This window comes from Muntiacus reevesi, chromosome 4 (assembly GCF_963930625.1).
Source record: "Muntiacus reevesi chromosome 4, mMunRee1.1, whole genome shotgun sequence".
In the NCBI taxonomy this organism is placed as follows: Eukaryota; Metazoa; Chordata; class Mammalia; order Artiodactyla; family Cervidae; genus Muntiacus; species Muntiacus reevesi.
In genome coordinates this window covers 74,439,817-74,458,481 of record NC_089252.1, presented here as the reverse complement: position 1 = coordinate 74,458,481, position 18,665 = coordinate 74,439,817, and the positions used below count along the sequence as shown (strand labels likewise).

Sequence of the window (18,665 nt, the reverse complement as noted above, 5' to 3'; positions counted from 1 at the left end):
GAATTTACCTCTCCAGATCTCATACCCTCAGATCTTCCCAGAACATTCACATATAGGTGGGCTCTGGGAGAATAATAGGCCTCAGAAAATAATTCATTTTGTTTCCCCCAGAAGTGACCCCTGTACAGTCAACCTGATCTGACTTTCCTTACCTAACATACTGTGACCTAGCCTAGTGAGATTAAAGCGTATGACTAGAACTCTTTTCCTTCCTTGTTGACTTTACACATATTCTTTCAGGTGTATAGATTATTTTATGAGGAAGACTAAACAGTGTATGGTAGCAAAAAAGCAATTCAGCTTCCCCTTACCACCCCAAATTAGCAGACAACCATCATAAGTCCTGACTGGGGAGTGTTGGGCTTTCTCCCTGTGGGTGAGAGTATCCAAGTGGAGGCTGGGTGATCGGCGGCCAGAGGATTCTACACTGATTCACAGCTGGAAATCAGGAGTCCTGAGTGTTAGTCCAACCTCATATCTCAATGAGTCTCTTTCCTATGCAGAGAGAGAGAGAAAAAAAGTAGAGAAGTCCAACCCCTACAGCACTTGTCTTGGCACTTCAGCAGATCTTGGATTAAAGGTGTCTCGTGCAGATATACTGTCTTTTCAACTAAGTTATAGGTCCCCAGAGGCAGAGTCCACTGCCTCTCTTTATAGTGCCTTTATAGGACCTATAGTGCCTTTATAGGTCCCCAGAGGCAGAGTCCACTGCCACTCTTGACAGTACATAGCCTAGGGTTCACTGTTTATAGGTATTCAATGACCCTCCCCCCCCCCCCAAATTCTCTCATCCTTTTAATGGCATGCTTTAAAGTTACTCCTGAATACTCCATATTCAGGGATATGGAGATACAGTGAAGACTTGGTCCCTGCACAAAAGAAACCCCGTAACATCAGTGTGTAGAAAGACTGACTTGTAATGAAGGCTATCTCATAGTTATGGGTGTTGGCATATCCAGAAATCACAGTTATGGGAGACAGAAGTTCAAATGAGAAAAACTGAACATTCTTGCTTGTGAGATGGATGAAGAAATATTTGACAGATGAAATCCTCTGAACCTGGAGATGAACTGGGACTCAAAGGATGAACAGTGTTTTACCAGGTAAGAAGTGAATACCTAAAAACTTGGATGGAACACCCCAGTCAGTGATAGCATGATACACCAGGATACACTTTCTTTTCAAGTGCATGTGGAGCATTCTCCAGGGTAGATCACATGTTAGTCCATGAAACAAATCTCAATAAATTTAAAAGAACTCAAATCATACAAAGTGTGCTCTTCAGCCACAAATGAATTAAATTAAATCAACAACATTAGGGAATTTAGGGAATTCACAACTATGCAGAAATTAAACAACACACTCCTAAGTAACCAATGAGTCAAAGAAGTAACAAAGGAAACTATAAAATACTTTGAGATGAAAGACAGCTAAAACAAAACACACAAAATTTACAGGATATAGCAAAAGAAATGCTTAGAAGGAAATGTATAGCTATAAACGCCTATGTTAAAAAAGAAAAAAGAGGAATTTCACTGGTAGTCCCATAGTTAAGACACCATGCTCCCACTGCAAGAGGCGTGGGTTCGACTCCTCATCAGGGAACTAAGATCCCACACGCCTCTCATTACGGCCAAAAAACACCAAAATAAAATATATTAAAGTTAAAAAGAAGAAAAAGGAGACTTCCCTGGTAGTCCAGTGGCTAGGACTCCTCACCTCCAATGCAGGGAGCCTGGCTTCAATCCCTGGTTAGAGAACTAAGATCCCATATGCCTCGGGGCAACTTAAGCCCATGCACCACAACTAGAGAATCCGTTCATTGCAACTACTGAGACCACGTGCCACAACTAAGACGCAATAGAGCCAAGTAAATAAATTTATAAAGAAAAGACAAAGCACAACCTGGGTGGGAAGAGATGCCCTTCCCCAACTTCAACGAAGAACAGAGGCACAACCTGGACCATGTGGGGCCTGATGGAATAATGGTGCCTAGCTTATCACTAAGTGATAGGAGATGGGACAGAATCCCATATAAACACCAGAGTGAGCATGACAATTGACTCATGGGAACAGCAACGTAAAAGAGACACAACACAACTACGATCACAGGGATGAGAAGAGATTTAAGAGTGGGATACGACAGATATATCAGGAAGATCCTAGCTTTCTTCATGGGGATAGACTGGAGCAAAACTCTTCTGCTACCTTTTCTATTATCAGATGTGCCTCCCTTACTCTTCCTCTCTGAGTGGGGCCCCAAGAAACTCAGGTTACACAGAATGCAAAGCAAAATGTTAGAAATGACTCAGGAAAATACAAAGTGCTAGGGAAAGGCAGTGTGTTTCAAAAGGAAAAGGAGTAGCGTCAGGGAATTCCCTGGTGGTTCAGTGGTTAGGATTCAGTGCTTTCACTGCCATGGCATGGGATCAATCCCGGGTTGGGGAACTAAGATCCTGCAAGCCACACAGTGTGATAAAAAAAAAAGAAAAACAAAACAGGGTAGCATCAGTTTAAAGATCAGGAAAGATTTTATTCACAAAAGTAGTGGCAAACGAAGGTGAAAGGATATGAAAGACTTTAAAAATTATTTTCTGATCACAATAATAAAATAAATTTAGTTTGATGAAGACAGAAAAACAGAGAGAAAAAATGAAAATTGCAAATTATTATTCTACTACTCAGATAAAACCATCATTAACACTTAAGAGGTATAGTTTTCCTCATCTTATTTGTATCTGTGTCTATCTATAAATATTTATAGATAACATAAACATCTATATAGACATACGAATATGAAAGTGCATGTGTTTGTGAATATATACATACATATAGAGACATAACTACACAAACACATATATTTCATAGATATATATGTAGATATATATCTAGATACAAAGATATAACTACACGTATATTTCAAAACAAAAGTTGTGATTGGTAAGGATTCTAACAGTGGAAATCGAAGGTAACAAAGAGACCAGGCACAAAAAGGAAAAGAAAGCACAGACAGGCAATGGAACCTTCCAAAAAGGGTATGAGCTAAACAAGACTAGATTCAAATCCTGCCTCTGCTTCTATGGAAACATAAGCAACTTACTTATCCATGCTGAACCTCAGCTTCCTCATGTGTAAAATGAAGACAATATTTAGTTGATCGAGCTGTTTCAGCGATCAGACACTTGCGAACATCGGCTATGAAGCACCCTGCCCAGAGAAAGGGAGGTGCTGAGCGTGTGCTGGTGTTGAACAGCAGGCTGTCTGGGTAGCTGCATGTGGTGTTGCCTGCTTCTTTTTTTTTAATATGGACCATTTAAAAGTCTTTATTGAATTTGTCATAATATTGTGTCTGTTTTATGTTTTGGCTTTCTGGCCACAGGGCATGTGGGATCCTAGCACCCCTGACCAGGGATCAAACCCACAGCCCCTGCATTGGAAGGCAAAGTCTTAACCATTGAACCACCAGGGAAGTCCCTGGTGCTGCTTACTTCTAATGTAAGAAACTTACAGATAAGAGGGAGGCCAGGGACACTCTCTCACATTTATGAGCCCTCAATTCATTAAGTCACCAAGACAAACAGATGGTATGGTAAATTCAGTTCAGTTCAGTTCAGTCGCTCAGTGGTGTCCGACTCTCTGCGACCCCATGAATCACAGCACGCCAGGCTTCCCTGTCCATCACAACTCCCGGAGTTTACTCAAACTCATGCCCATCGAGTCGGTGATGCCATCCAGCCATCTCATCCTCTGTTGTCCCCTTCTCCTCCTGCCCCCAATCCCTCCCAGCATCAGGGTCTTTTCCAATGAGTCAACTCTTCGCACGAGGTGGCCAAAGTATTGGAGTTTCAGCTTCAGCATCAGTCCTTCCAATGAACACCCAGGACTGATCTCCTTCAGGATGAACTGGTTGGATCTCCTTGCAGTCCAAGGGACTCTCAGGAGTCTTCTCCAATTACATACCATAAAATTCTCCATTTTAAGGTGTACAATTCAGTGGTCTTTAATATATTCACAAAGTTGTATAACCATCACCTTGAATTCCAGATCAATTCCATTTTCATCATGTCCAATCTGGGTGATACCCATTAACTATCATTCCCTATTGCCCTTTGTCTCGCCACCTCCCACCTCGTCCCCTTACCAGTCCAAAGCAAGCAATAGCTCAGAGATCACAATGATTCCAGATCCCAGCTATATGAAAGTTCAGATTAGCCAGAAGTGGTCATAGGTCTTTTTAAACTGTTGGTGAACTCCCCTTAAGCAACAGCTTACCTAATTTCACAAGCAATCACAATCTGCACAGGACACAATATTTAGCCATCTCACAGCTTGCAATTTCCCTCTAATCAGCCATACTATACTAGGCAACAGACCAAGGTTATGAGCTCATTTTATCTAGTTATTTTAATACTCATCACTCTCAGAAAACCCTTCTGACACTCATAAAACAAAACAGCAGGAGGACTTTGACGGCTAGCACTTGTCTGCTGATTCATGAGTGAACTTAGGTCAGGCAGATAATTTTTCTTTTCTGGTTTTTCCTGAAACAGGACAGGCATGTCCCTGTCCCTGAACAAAAGCATTAGCATAGGGAGAGTAATGAGGGCCACAAATTTGGGTGAAGTGTCTATTTGTATAATCCATTTTTCTCTCAGAGTTATAAAATAATTGTCCATTGTCTCTGGCAAAGGAAACCACTATCCTGTCTGTAATGAGATACGGATCTAATTTAGACGTCAGCTACATTCATGAACCCTTAATTCATTAAGTCATCAAGGCAAACAGATGGTGCCTTGCATTCAATGTGACGGCAAAATGATTCAGAGAGTGGAGATCAGTCAATAAAAACTGTTTGCAGTGCCACTGAGTGTGGCAGTGCGTTCCAGAAGAGGCACCTCGTTCTCAGAGAATTATCGGACTTGTAAAATTAGCCCTAAGTCACCATTGGGAGAGACAAAAAAAAGAGTGGGGGAAAGCAGAGAGCCAATGGGTACCCAAGGCAGCTGGGGAGAGGAGAGGAGGGTTCTGAAAGGGAGACTGTCTATGGGGTGGTGATCAAGAAAATAAGAAGGCCCTGCCCAGCTACCGCACTCCAGTAGCAGAAATGCAGCCAGAGTTACTGAACTCCAGTACTCACCTCTGCAGAGAAACAGTCTTGAGTCATTCAACCAACATTTTCCATGTGCAGGATACCACCAAGTGCTGTGGGTGGAAACGTGATGGAGGTTCTGCTGCCAGGGTGCTTGCAACCCAACGTTCACGCATAACCACCGACTCTCCATCACACCAAGTACCAGGAGCCAGCTGGGGAGCCCGGGCAGAAAATCACATTTATCCTTTCTAGTGGAAAGAGCTGTTTACCTGTGGTAAACAGAAAGTGTTTTGCTTCCAGTGGTCAATTCTTTCTTTGCGTAAGCTAGTCAAATTACCTGTATAAATACAAATAATAAAAATTAGTCAACCTTTTCAGTTACATAGTTTATACAAGATTATAAATTTTCTAATTTTAAAAAGTCAAGATATAAACTACCTAAAACTGAATGCTAGAGACACCAAATTCTGTCTACTCACTCTCTACCAAAAGACATATTTAATAAATTATATGGGATATAAAATTATATCAAATTTTAAGACAAAATGGTTGTGTTGCTAATTTCAAATCCAACCATTTCCAACACAAGGGAAACAGGCAGGTGGCCTTCAGCTCAGCTAGAGAAGTTACATACCCACCACCCCACCTTCCCCTCTCTCTACCCACCACGCACCCCAAATAACTAATAGGAAGAACAAAAAGGAATTCTGAAGAGCTGCAGTGAATCCAAGATCCATTTTTTAGTGACAACCGCATGGCTTTTTGTTAGAAAATATTGTCAGTGAAAAGTCTTGCATCAAACCTAGAAGGACGCAAATGTATTTCCTTATTTGAGCTGTTTTAAGTGCTTTCTTGTGTAAATAATCCTCTTGACATCACTGTATACAGAAATCAGGCAAATTTTGGCCAGTTTGATCAGAGCACATTACTGAGAGTGAAGACACGTCTGATCTCTGCCACAGTTCTTTAGAGCGCTGGCCCCTTGTCATTCAGTTATCTGCCCACATGTCACTGGCTGCATGTACACAAAAGCAGAAGCAGCATCAGGGATTTAGCCAGGTTTCATGGTTGGTTAATGGGGTGGAAAGCAGGCTTTCCAAGTCAGAGAATTTAAGAGAAAGTACAGGCCTATGAGGAAGGAGTATCCAGAGCAGCGGGGAGGACAGGAGAGAGATAATTAAGTTCAGTTACAGCCATCTTACAGAGTCTGGAATGTTATGATGGCCTGGACCCTGGTCAAGGCTCCCTGAGCACTGGTCTGTATGAACTATTACTGCTTTAAAGCAGCAGGCCTTGTCAAGGTAGTAGAGGAATGACGCTACTGCATGTGGCTGCCTTCCATATCCTTAAGACCTAGAATATGGCCTCAATACAAAGAATATTACTTCTGGCAGAGAAATGCTGATAGTCCCTTTCTAATGCATTCAACTTCAAATAACTCAAACGCATTGAGCTCTTATAAACATCCAGCTCCAAAACCTTCAAGGACCACCTAACACAGTACTGTCCCAGTTCTTTTACTAGCATTAAAGTTCCTCCCCACTGAGCTCACTTTCCATCACTCTCTGACTGTGCTTTAGTCACACATGTTTGCCGTTTCCCCACCCATTGTCCTCCACACAAGAGCTACAATTCCACCATCTACCTCTATTCCTCCACCCAGTTTCCTCTTCTGGAATATTCTTCCAACTTATTTACACACTAGTCATCCTTCAAACTTCACACATTCAAGCCCCAGTCCCAAGAAGCCTACTTTGAAATAGCTCACTATGATATCTACCTGGATTTCCACTCAAAGCACTTCTCACAGACTGTTTTTGATGGTTTTCTACACCTATTCCTTTGACGTAATCAGATTATAAATTACTTCAGGGAAGGAACTGACTCTAATTTCTGAGTCTAGTACAGTACCAGGCACAATGTACATGTCCAGTATTTGGTGATCCTGACTCTCATTTCTATTTTTAAAACATTCATGGATACTCAATTTTTCTCAAAAGTCTTAAGATTTGAGACAAAATGCCACAAAGATCACACAATATTTTTTAAGGATGTCAAAAACTGGATTATGTAGCTCTAAACAGACGTCTGAGTTTAGAAGCCCATTTCTTTTATAGTGGATATGATCATATGTGGACAACTACTTGGAGCCTGAAAAGTTAGAGGGACTCTCTAAAGAGGGGAAATGAGCCAAAACTGGCAGACCCTTCCTGTGCTGCCCTTCTATAAACTACATGTAGATTAATGTAATACATGAGGACCTAAATTTTTTTGTCTTCTGTATTATTCTTTGAAACAATGCAGAGTAAGGAGAATGAAATAATACATGTTGTATGTTAATGTCTGTACTACGAAAAATTTAACAGTTTAATCAGTTGTCACTGTTGTTTTTTTATGATACTGTATAAAGTGTAGCAGAATAATCCTTTAAAAATCTTCTGCATCATCTGATAGTTATCATTACCATTTACCAAGATTGTGGTTTCTACATACTAATCAGAAAGAGATCATTTCTTACACAAATAGGGCAGAGTCTGCCTCTTTCCGCACAATGCATACCATAGGAATTTTTAAAGTAATAGCTTACACTTTATATTTGTTTCCTCATTAATCACTACTACTGTTATCCTCATTTTACAAAGGGAGAAAGTGAAGTTCAAAGTCATGGTTAGTATATGGCCAAGCTGGGACTAGCACTGGTCTGCCTGACCCCAAATCCCATTCTCTAGAAATTAGTAAATAAACTTAACACTATTTTGACTCAAAGAATGGGCCATGGTCATTGCTGCAGTTAGCCTTTGTATTTCCAGAATTAACGGACTTGATGACTTCTGCATTACTTATGAATATGGCTTTCATATTCAAATCTCAGGTTCTCTTATTTTCTTAAATATTTATTTGGCTGCACTGGGCCTTTCATGCTGCATATGGGATCTAGCTCCCTGACCAGGTACTGAACCCAGGTCCCCTGCTTTGGGAGCACAGACTCTAAGCCACTGGACCACCAGGGAAGTCCCTCTTTTATTGTTTTAATTATCCTAAATAAACTTCAAATCTTCCAACTTATCTTTCGAGCCCTTTGTATCCGTTGTCGCCTCTTTTAACATTACCAAGGCCCTCCAGAGCTCAAAGATAGTGTTCAGGGAGATATCGCCACGAACCTGACAAAACACGTGCCTGCAAGGAGCTGAAAGCACTCCACACCAAGGTAGGGAGTTTTTACCCTACTCATAATGAATGTTTCCTGAAGTGAAAGTGAAAGCTGCTCAGTCGTGTCCGACTCTTTGCGACCCCATGGACTATACAGTCCATGGAATTCTCCAGGCCAGGATACTAGAGGGGGTAGCCTTTCCCTTCTCCAGAGGATCTTCCCAACCCAGGGATCGAACCCAGGTCTCTCGCATTGTGGACGGATTCTTTACCAGCTGAGCCACAAGGGAATGTTTCCTACCTGTGTCTGAATTATGAGACTTTTTTGACAAAAGATTTTCAAGATCCTGAGCCTATGACACTGAGCTTCTATCTGCAGGGTAGAGCACTTGGCAGTCTGCCTCGTTTCATGGTTATATCCAAAGATTCTAGTTTAGTTAGAAAACAATTCTCACGGCAGTGCTTGATGCTTTGCACCAATTCGCCAGGTAGTTACCGAGTGATCTACGGCCAAATTAGGGGTTCCGTCCCTGGAAGTTCACCGTTACAAGGTGCCTGTGACTTCTTTCCTCAAGCAAACCACGCCGGTGAGTATGGAGTCACCCGTGCTTGTAATGAATGGCTGCCTCCGACTAGAGTGTAAGCGCCAAGCTCAGAGGCCCATAGTGCCTATTCGCGGCCGATAACTGCCAGGGCATGAGAGTGAATCCAGCGCCCTAAAGCCGCCGGCGGCCCCTAAGGCAGGAACTTGCTCCCTCTTCACCCGCAGCCTCTGAAGGACCGGCCGCGGTTTGAGGCCTCTCAGACTCAGTCCCGCCCCGCTGCGTTCGCTGATGCTCGCTGCTGCCCCCTCCCAAGAGGAAAACAGCGAAGCTAATGTCAAGTTCCGCCCGGCCAAGGGCCGAGAAGCACCCTGGAACGTCCTCCCGGGTACCTAAGAGGCCGACTTCTCACCTCTGATGCAATCCGTACGTAAGAGCCAGGGACGAGAAGTCACCGCCCGCGCACGTCGCCCCAGCCAATCCGGGGCTCTCTCCATCGCCCCACCCATCGCGTACACGCACGCACGCACCCATCCACCCGCCCCGACACACGCGTGCCAGTTGCTGGCTTCTGATTGGCTGAAGCCGGACGTAGGCGGGACCAAGAGAAGCCGGCTGGACGGCGGGTGCGGGAGTGGGGTCAGAATCCGGTAGGAACCTGAAACGTCTTGAAGTTATCCGTAAGTGATGCAGGCGGGCTTTGGGGGGTCGAGTGACTCCGGGCGGTGGAGTGGGGAGAAGTGAGGCCGCGTTGAGAGCACCTTGGGAGTGTTGGCGGTCGCGGGACTGGGAGAGGGGGCTGATGGCTAGGCTGAAAGGGGCGAAGTCTGGTTGGCGGGGCTCAGGCCTCATTTCGTGCTGCCGGGGAGGGCTGGTGAGAGCGTACGGAGCCTATGAGGGGATGCCGAAAAGGCTTGTAGAGCGAATCGCGGCTGAACTGGAAGGCTCGGGGATGCATCTGGGGAGGCGCCGGGCTGGGGCCGACTTCGCGGAGCCCGTAGGCCCGAGCGTGTCCGGGATTTCTTTGAGAGTGGGTTGGGTGAGGAGGGATTGGGAGGGCGTGCGGTCCGGCCAAGGAGTCCTGACAAGGTCACAGGAAGGGAAAGGGGAGGAAGGTTGAAGGGTTGAGGGGAGGGCGTAAAACTACACGACCTTCCCGCCATCGACTTCTTCTTCTCCCCGGGCCGGTATTCCCTTCCACCTTTGGCGACTCTCTTCCGCCCCAGGAAGGTAAGAAGGACCAGGGCCTCTATCAAGCGCCTCTGACGGAATTTACATTTTTTCCTCAAAAGTAAACCTGCCAAGTTAGAGGTTACGAAACGTAATACAGGATAAGAATTGGGAGCAGTCGAAATGATTCGGCAGGTTTTATTCGCCTGTTCTATTTTACGGTGCGGGAATCAATTATTCCCCTCTTATAGATGGAATTTATGCTTCCACAAGTGCCTGGGATGAAAAGTTGTGATGTATAAGTGGCACCAGGCCCTAACATGACAATCGTATTTGAGTTTTGTACACCAGTGGTTCTCTTGATTCCCTGTGCACCAGAATCTCTTGAGCGGGTCTTAAAATATAGATTCCTTGGGACCTGCCCCAGACCATCTGAATCAGAATCTCCTGGGGTGGGGACTTGGCAGCGGTTTAAAACGGGCTGACAGGTGACGGGTTCAAAATGAAAATTGAAATTCATTGTTAGACGCTCCTGTGACAAAAATGACGAGCTGTGAAGATCCTTAAATCTTTTTACATCACGTGATGCCGGGCGGCTCCTGTTCCCTTATGACTCTGCTAGGTGCCCATGCACTTGGAAAAGTCTTCAGTAGTATCTTAGTTTACAGACTAATTCGTGTTTTCCAAGTTGGCGTTGAGTATCTGGTTTTAGGTGCCTCCTTTTGTACATGTTCAACTTTCTGGCAGATCTGGGTCAGTTGCTGTGGGTGGATAAGCAAATGATAAAGGAAATCCAGAAGTGATGCTAGGGGAAAAAATATTCAAATCACAGCTGAAAATGTTAGATGAATTAAGTCACTGGGGAAGAAGATTCCAGGCATGACAGACATTTTTCACAATTCAAAGGAGATGCAGGCTTCTGTTAAGGAGTGAATTTTCAGTTTTTTTCAGATTAAATGTACACCAGCATAATAAAAGACAAATGATCTGGCAACATATTGTCAATCAAAAGAACCCACAACTGTGTATTAGGAGAGCTGGGTTCTAATCCTGCCCTGCCAGAGATTCCTGTTGTTGAGCAGTTTATTTCACCCTTCATAAGCTTTCTTTTTCCATGTGTAAAATAAGGCTGTTGGCATGGATTGATACTTGGGTTTTTATTCTGAAGTGACTTATTGACCCTGATACTTTAAAAGTTAACCATTTTTTATTTAGGTGGCTGGAAATCATGAATACTTGGGGAAACTTCCAGGTGATTAGGAAGAGAATTATTAAAATCTTACACTCAGGGAGTTTTATAGATATATGTCATGTTAGAAATAGAATTTGAACCATAGAATAACAAATTAACTTTGTGATGTGTTGGACTTTTAATATTCCCCTTTCTTTTATGCTGAAATGTGCACACAAGGTGTTCTGTACCACAGACAAATTATCCTTAGTCACTTAAGACAAGTAATGACTACTTGGTTCCTTCATACCTTGATTCTTACCCCAGGGACTGCTTTCTGAAAGTCAGATCAAATGGCCTATCCGTACAAACTGCTGCAAGGAAGGAAAAGCGAACTTTCACTACACTTATCTGCTGGACAATTAGTTATCTAGAAATTAAGACAAAGGAAGAAAACATGCTTTTATATCTGCAAAAAGAGGTGCTAGTTTTTAAAAGTGGATTGTGGTATATAATGGTTGTTTTTTTTTGTGGTTGCAAGGATCCAAAACCTACTCAGGTTATCATGTGTTCTTTCATTGAGCAATGTAAGAATTAAAAGACAAATTAGCACTTATGTACATACAGCTTGACATTTTTCTTACTGATAAAACTCTACAAATGTGTGTAATTGTTATTTTTCACTAAATATTCCTAATTGCCTGAGAATAATTTTAATAGTTGAATAAATTTTGAAGTAATATTTTTCAACAAACTATAAGAAGTTTAATGTGATTAGAATGTGGGATTGGTGAGGAAGGTAGAAGGAGGAATTGTGATAAAATAGGGAAGATTTTGAAATGTTTGCCTTTGGGAAGTTTATATTGGTTATGAAGGGAACTAATAAACATACTGGCCTAAAATAGTTTAATCTTACCATCTAGTCGATTTATGTAGTATCTTGAGGTTGGTTGGTTGGTTTGGGTTTTTTTGGCCGCACCACGCAGCATGTGGGATCTTAGTTCCCAGACCAGGGTCCGGGCCTTCTGCAGTGGAAGTGTAGAGTCTTAACCACTGGACCACCAGGGAAGCCCTCATTTATGTAGTATGTTGAAAGCCAACCTCAAATATTTCTCTGAAACTTCCCAAACTTTATCCAAAAGATATCCCACTCTAAATTCTGTCTCTGTTATGCTCTTGGCAAAGTGTACATATTCTGGCATGTTTTTAAAAGAATCTAATTTATGAAACATTATTTCAGTGTTTATATTTTAATCTCTTCAAATATATAATGAGCATCCTGAACCTTGAGCTTGTTGAACCTTGTGTATAATAAAAGCTCAGAGAAAGTAGGGGTTCATTCAGTTAGCAGGTAATGGAGTACAAGAAAGAAGAGAAAGTCAAAGTGAGAGTCACTCAGTCATGTCCAACTATTTTACAACCCCATGGACTATACAGTCCATGGACTTCTCCAGGCTAGAATACTGGAGTGGGTAGCCTTTCACTTTTCCAGGGGATCTTCCCAAGCCGGGGATCGAACCCAGGTCTCCCGCATTGCAGGCAAATTCTTTACCAGCTGAGCCGCCAGGGAAGCCCTAGTTCTAATTGATTCTATCTGTGTGATACTGTACAGCTCATCTGGATTAAGGTCTTCTCTGTCAGATGACAGAACTGTACTCTTCCCAGTGAGGATAGAGGGTTAGAGGGACAATTTCACTTTTCAAACTAAACACTAAGCCTCACGTCTAGAGTTGGATTTTCTTTGAGAACCTTGATTACTATTAGACCCCTTGGATAGCAAAGTGTTGAATGAGAGCCATTTATTACTGGAGGGAGTGCGATGCACATGAAAATTCATAAGCTAAGACTATACAGATAATGGAACATCGATTGGTAATAAACTCATTTTTTTATGTCATCTGTAAATGACATCTGTTTGATGTCAATTACAACAGTTTATTGTAATTAACATCAGTCTGAGATTTGAGCACTTATATACTATGTCTGACTCCCTTTTTTTAATCTGTGGGTGGTTTATCATCTGTTCAGATCAGTCAAAAGGAAGTATGTACAGTGACTGTGACTAAGGTGAGATTGAATTATTACTTTATTGTGATGAAATGCCTCTTAGCTTCCTGTTTTTTTTTTTTTTTTTTTTAAAAGAAAGACCGAAAAGGGAGAATGGAGCCTTGGTCCCTTTGTTATGGAAATTAATCTTTTTTTTAACCCTTCCCTCTTATATAATCAGGCCAGCGTCTTGCCTTTTTTTCTGGTATTACTTAAAGGAATAATCTTATAAAAAAGAAGTATGCTTTTAACTGCAGAACCTCCTGGCAATTCTGTTTCAGGAAGATTCTTCAATCACTATGTCAAGCGACACAGATATTTCTCTTTCTTCATATGATGAAGATCAGGGATCTAAACTTATCAGAAAAGCTAGAGAGGCACCATTTGTCCCCATTGGTAAGTCTGACTTTGATGATCTAATAAGCTTTAACACAGTAGAAGTGTGGGCAACTTGTTTCATTCATCAAGCATTTCCTGATGAAGCATTTATTTTTTAATATTTTTTCACATGTTGAAATATGCTTAGATTGGTATAACTCTCGTAAAAATTATTCTCCGCATTCATACATCTTGTTTTATTGACTTATTTCAGTGAATGTGTTGCAACCCCAAGACCACCATCAGTTTCAGTGATTTGCTGCAAGGACTCACAAGACTCAAGAGTTGTTATAAACTCACAGTTGTGGTTTATTAGTCTCTGCTGCATTCCCTTAACTGATTTCCTTCAGGGATGGAAGTAGGACAGAGAATTCCCCTAACACTCTTAAAGGAATTTATTTACTGGCTTCACAAGCCCATACTTTAAAGATGATCTTGATTTTCTAGATCTGCTACTGTTTGCTACCAATTTTGAATTTTTAATTCTGAATGGGGGTGGGGATGGGGAGTAAAACCTCAGTTTGTGTGCTAGCTGGGTAATGGTGTCCTAAAGCTTCCTTATGAAAAATAGAACATCGACTGGTAATAAGCTCATCTTGATTCCCTGCCCCAATGCATCTGACGTAACTTGTGACTATTTCTTTTACAGGAATGGCAGGTTTTGCAGCAATTGTCGCATATGGATTATATAGATTGAAGAGCAGGGGAAATACTAAAATGTCTGTTCACCTGATCCACATGCGTGTGGCAGCCCAAGGCTTTGTTGTGGGAGCAATGACTCTTGGTAGGTTCCTACAGGACCTTTTCAAATTTTTGGTTCCCCATGAATGGTTTCTTTGTAAATAAAACACGGAAGATACTTTTAACTGACTTTGAAGCAGTTTGCAAATATCACTTATTCATTTTCACCTAAAAACTGAATGAGTAAAAATAGTTCAAGTAGTGATATAGTTTTACTATCTATGATGAATAATCTTGCTAAGGTTTTAAAGAAAGAAAAGACAGTAGTGCCCATTATAATGTCATTGAGGAGTCTATATATGCAAATAGGGTTGGTAGTAAGATCCAAGAGACATGATGGCTGTTTGTAGGCTTTATAATTCATTGACTTTATCTGCTTTAGTTGCCGGATAAATATTGATATTTTAGCCATCTGAGCAAATCATACTAGTCTTAAAAATACTTCGGAAGCTGTGTAAAAAGAATTTTAGAAATCTGAATTAAGAAAGCAAGAATGTAAGCAGCATAGGGTCTTGTTCTCCTTGTAAGTACTATATGCTTGTAAGAGTGCTACTTTTAGCTGTTTTATGAACAGTTTTTAATTTTCTAATACTGAAGAAAAATTTTAAATGCTTAACTGGCATTCTTTTTCTTTAGGTATGGGCTATTCCCTGTATCAAGAATTCTGGGGAAAACCTAAACCTTAGAGGAGGAGATGCTGTCTTGGCCTTGTTGGTGGTGCTTGCTTTAGTTAGACATCTCATATTGAGGTTATATGTTTATGTGGAAAATAAATTGTTTGGGTGAGACAAGAACATGGTAATTTGAATACTGGCTTCCTTTCTTGCAGGCTTGATTTGCCTGGTGACCAAGTTATTGGTGACTAGTTCACTAGCTAGGTCATTCAGGGGAGTCAGATCAGCACAAAAGAAACATGTCACTTTTAAATACACTTGATAGTGGTACCTGTCCACCTTCTTAAACCCTTCTGTTGAAATTAGTTCTAAAGAAGACAACATGCCAATCCTGAAAATGCTCCCAGTTGCTGCAGAATATCGTATGCTTTTGATGTAATGCAGGAATCCTATTTACCCAAGTCAGTTTAACTTTCTGACTGCCTTGTGGACTGAGTACTGTTTTAAGGGCTGGTTGGCTCTTGAGGAACCCTTTCAGAACAGTGCATGGAATACAACATTATAAACCTCCCTGCAAGTCTGTGTGTGTTTTTACATCAAACCTAAAATGCTGGTAACAGAGCCACTTTGAAGTAGTATTTATTTTAGAATCATAGTTATAAACATGAGAGTAACTAAATTATAGATCCCTTTTAGCTCTTTTGTAATTGCAGAATTATATTTTGCTGCTGTTATATTAGAATAATTTTAAATTATTTTGAAACATGTATTTTAAGTGCTAATGCAAAGGTAAATGAAAAACACTTTATAAATGTGTGCAGTATGTTTATTTCCTCCAAAAGAATCATCAACTAAATAAAATGCCTATAATGGAAGTCATTGATGAGCAAGCTGGTTTGGTCAGACATTATACAAACTTTGGTATATCACAGAATGCTTTGTTGTACTTGTGAAATTCTCTTGTCTAACCTGAATTTACATTCCATGGTGATAACATGGTAAATGTAGTGTTATTAAAGTAAATGAACACATCAAAAGTCTTGTATTTATTTGAATTTGGGGAAAACCATCATTCTCTGAAGTAGCACAAGTAGTTCCAAGAAAAGAGGGAATAATAGCTAAAAATTTATGAGTGTTTACTGTGTGCCACATACTTTTCATGTATAAAGTCATTTAAGTTTCCTAACAGCCCTAAGAATTGTGATCCTTGTTTCATGGAGAAGGACACTGAGATACGAACAGTTTTAAGTAATTAACCCAAGGTCACATAGGTAGAGAAAGCTGTAGGTTTGGGACTGATACCTGGGCAGCCATGTGGTAGAAGCCAACAAGTTAGAGACTTGAAATGTTGATCTTTGTGAAATTAATGCTGGAGAGGGAGTGGTTATCATAGATTAGTATTATTGGACAAGAGGGTACAGCATGGTCTTGACTTACCACTCCACTGACTATGTAACCTGGCCCAAATCAGGGTTTTCTCAATTTTCTCCTAGTTAGAAACAGAGGTTGAACTAGGTAATTACTATCGTCCTATCTAGCTTATAGATCATGATATGGGTCTATGAGAAATGTGCTTTAAAAATAAAAGCTATGGAGAAGGAAATGGCAACCCACTCCAGTATTCTTGCCTGGGAAATCCCAGGGACAGAGGAGCCTGGTGTGCTATAGTCCATGGGAGGTGGAGGATGTCACAAAGAGTCAGACATGACTCAGCAACTAAACAATAACAACAAAATCGACAGAACTGAGATGTGGAGAGCTTGTCACTTTCATATAGTTCATGGGCTTTATTTTTTGGTTTGGGGGAGTATTTGATTTCACTATATAGAACAATTTTTATTGGTTGGAATATTTAATATTTATAGATCATCACAAATAGAAAAGATCACTTAAAAGCTGTTAACTGTGTGCTTATTTGTTTTGTACTCAGATTTGAAAATAAAAAATAAACAAGGAAAAAGAAATCAATAAAAGCTATTACTAGGAACTCCTCTCAGCCTCCAGTAGACACAGGAGTTGCTCGTAGGCAGTCCTAACAATAATTTCATTAAGGATAAGCCTTCTACAGAAAAATAAATTTGAAAACAAGTTTCAGAAACTTTCTAGTGGATGAGTACATTACTGATTTTGTTAAATGAATACTAATTTGAGAGAAATTGATCTAGACAAATGCCAGAGGACATAAGAACAGGAGCAAAATGTTGAGACTAGTGAGCATTGAGTAATCAGGAGAAAATGAGTAAAGAAGAAGAGACTGATAAACTAGGGTGGGTGAATAGGCTGATATTCAGATTACGGAAGTTATTAAAAGTGGCTCAAGAGGATGTGATACTACTGTAGAGTCAGACCTGGGTTCATGGTTTTGCCAGTTATTAGCTATGGTTTCCTCATCTATAAAGTGGGGACAATGTCAGTGGCCTGGGTTGTTGGGAAGATTAAATGCAGTAGTGAGGGTGACAGGGCTTAGCATAGAGCCTGATACATTGGTAATCTCTGAATGGCTGCCTTTACCATTGTTAAATGTTAAGCTTGGGAATGTGGCAGCACAGGAGGTCCATGGGCTCTCCTCTCACAACTTAGTCCAGCAGCAAAGGCTGACTTTAGATCACTGACTTCAGAAAGCGTGATGAATACTAGGTATAGGATGCGGAAGACCGGGGGACCTAACCTAGGGCTGGAGTCAGAGAAGTTACCCCAAGGAAGCCACGATCTAACTTAAGATGATTTTTCTCTGAGAGATTCCTTGGCTTACTGTTGCATGTTTTTGGAGCACTGGTATATGACTGCTTCCATGCCTTTCTCTTCTACTACTATGAAGGTGTGATGATGTTTTTTCATCCAAAGCAGCTGGCATTAGTGCCTGGCTCATATAGATGTTCAATAAATGTTTGTTGAATTAATTAGAATAAGTAGGTCATATTTTGACGTTCAGGATTCTGTTTCCAGAAAAAGTCCCCAACCTATTTCTAGTTAACAGGCAACAGTGCCATCTGGTGGTGAGAGTTGGAATTTGACTGCACACATAAATCTCCAAAGTACACTCTGCTTCTGTATCCTGGAGTCAGAACTCTGGAGTAGAGGACAGGTCATTTAGACCATTTCTTTTGCCTCACAGATGAGGAAACACTGCTCAAAGTTTCAGGAACTTGAAATTTAGGCTCTATCCCCAGGTAAATCCACAGCCCATGGAAACAGGCTGGAACAAAGCTGAAGGAACATAAGGTATTCTAAAGTTCTCGTGTCAAACAGTGGAACTGCCAACTATTATTTACATACTTAATCCTCCTGTTTGAAAGTTCTTCAAATCAAGTGGGAAACTGGAGGAAGGAGACCAAACATGCACCAGCCGTGCCTGGATTGCCACTTTCTTAGTGAAAGATTTATCTGCCATAAGTTCATGGAAGAGCCAGTAATACTCATGCATCCTGGCTTTATTCTTAGATAAAAAAAGAAGGCCTGCTTTCCCTCTAGCCACTGAAATGAGGAAAAATCATTTGTTTTTTAGGAAAACAAAAGTTAGGAAATGTTCTCCTAAATTAAGTAGTGATAGATAGTTCCAGAGTGGAGGCTAGCATCTGGCTGGCCCCCTCTGTAGTATCTGAGTTGCTCACAGCATTCGTGTCAGGTCTTTTTCCTGTCCGAAGTGTCACTCTGAAGTGTCACAGAGAGACTAGAAGTTTACCATGTGAGGTAGAAATGCCATCACCATACCTTTCCGCTGGAGCCCTCTTATCAGCTTGTCTACAGCTGTACTTCCTCTC

At 41.2% G+C, this 18,665-nt stretch overlaps 2 protein-coding genes across 4 annotated transcripts in view; one reads left to right on the top strand and one right to left on the bottom strand.

Annotated features, from left to right (window-relative positions):
* The window catches only part of LOC136167751 (atypical chemokine receptor 2-like), a 41,397-nt gene extending 32,152 nt beyond the window's left edge, over positions 1-9,245 (bottom strand). Inside the window, exons 1-2 of the mRNA XM_065935261.1 lie at positions 9,197-9,245; positions 5,138-5,429 (exon numbers count right to left, since the gene is read on the bottom strand). Coding sequence (XP_065791333.1) covers positions 5,138-5,282 — 145 coding nt within the window. The 5' untranslated portion in view covers positions 5,283-5,429; positions 9,197-9,245. The remainder of the gene's footprint in view (positions 1-5,137; positions 5,430-9,196) is intronic.
* Positions 9,246-9,363: 118 nt separating this feature from the next.
* Positions 9,364-15,783, top strand: HIGD1A (HIG1 hypoxia inducible domain family member 1A). Of its 3 annotated transcripts, none has more exons than XM_065933128.1 (4): positions 9,364-9,464; positions 13,453-13,567; positions 14,199-14,333; positions 14,927-15,783. In XM_065933128.1, exons 2-4 carry the CDS (start codon positions 13,471-13,473, stop codon positions 14,974-14,976), a joined length of 282 nt encoding a protein of 93 aa, XP_065789200.1. In that variant the 5' UTR covers positions 9,364-9,464; positions 13,453-13,470; the 3' UTR covers positions 14,977-15,783. The 3 variants fall into 3 exon arrangements, with proteins under 3 accessions (XP_065789200.1, XP_065789201.1, XP_065789202.1); XM_065933129.1 differs by having other exon boundaries at positions 9,368-9,464; positions 13,457-13,567; XM_065933130.1 differs by having other exon boundaries at positions 9,419-9,434.
* Positions 15,784-18,665: the final 2,882 nt, after the last annotated feature.

What these genes read in the sequence shown, in the direction of transcription:
- HIGD1A (XM_065933128.1), top strand. Translation starts at nt 13,471, where the DNA reads ATGTCAAGCGACACAGATATTTCTCTTTCTTCATATGATGAAGATCAG. An exon ending in GGCACCATTTGTCCCCATTG is followed by an intron (nt 13,568 to 14,198) that starts GTAAGTCTGACT and finishes TTTCTTTTACAG; the next exon opens with GAATGGCAGGTTTTGCAGCA. An exon ending in TGTGGGAGCAATGACTCTTG is followed by an intron (nt 14,334 to 14,926) that starts GTAGGTTCCTAC and finishes CTTTTTCTTTAG; the next exon opens with GTATGGGCTATTCCCTGTAT.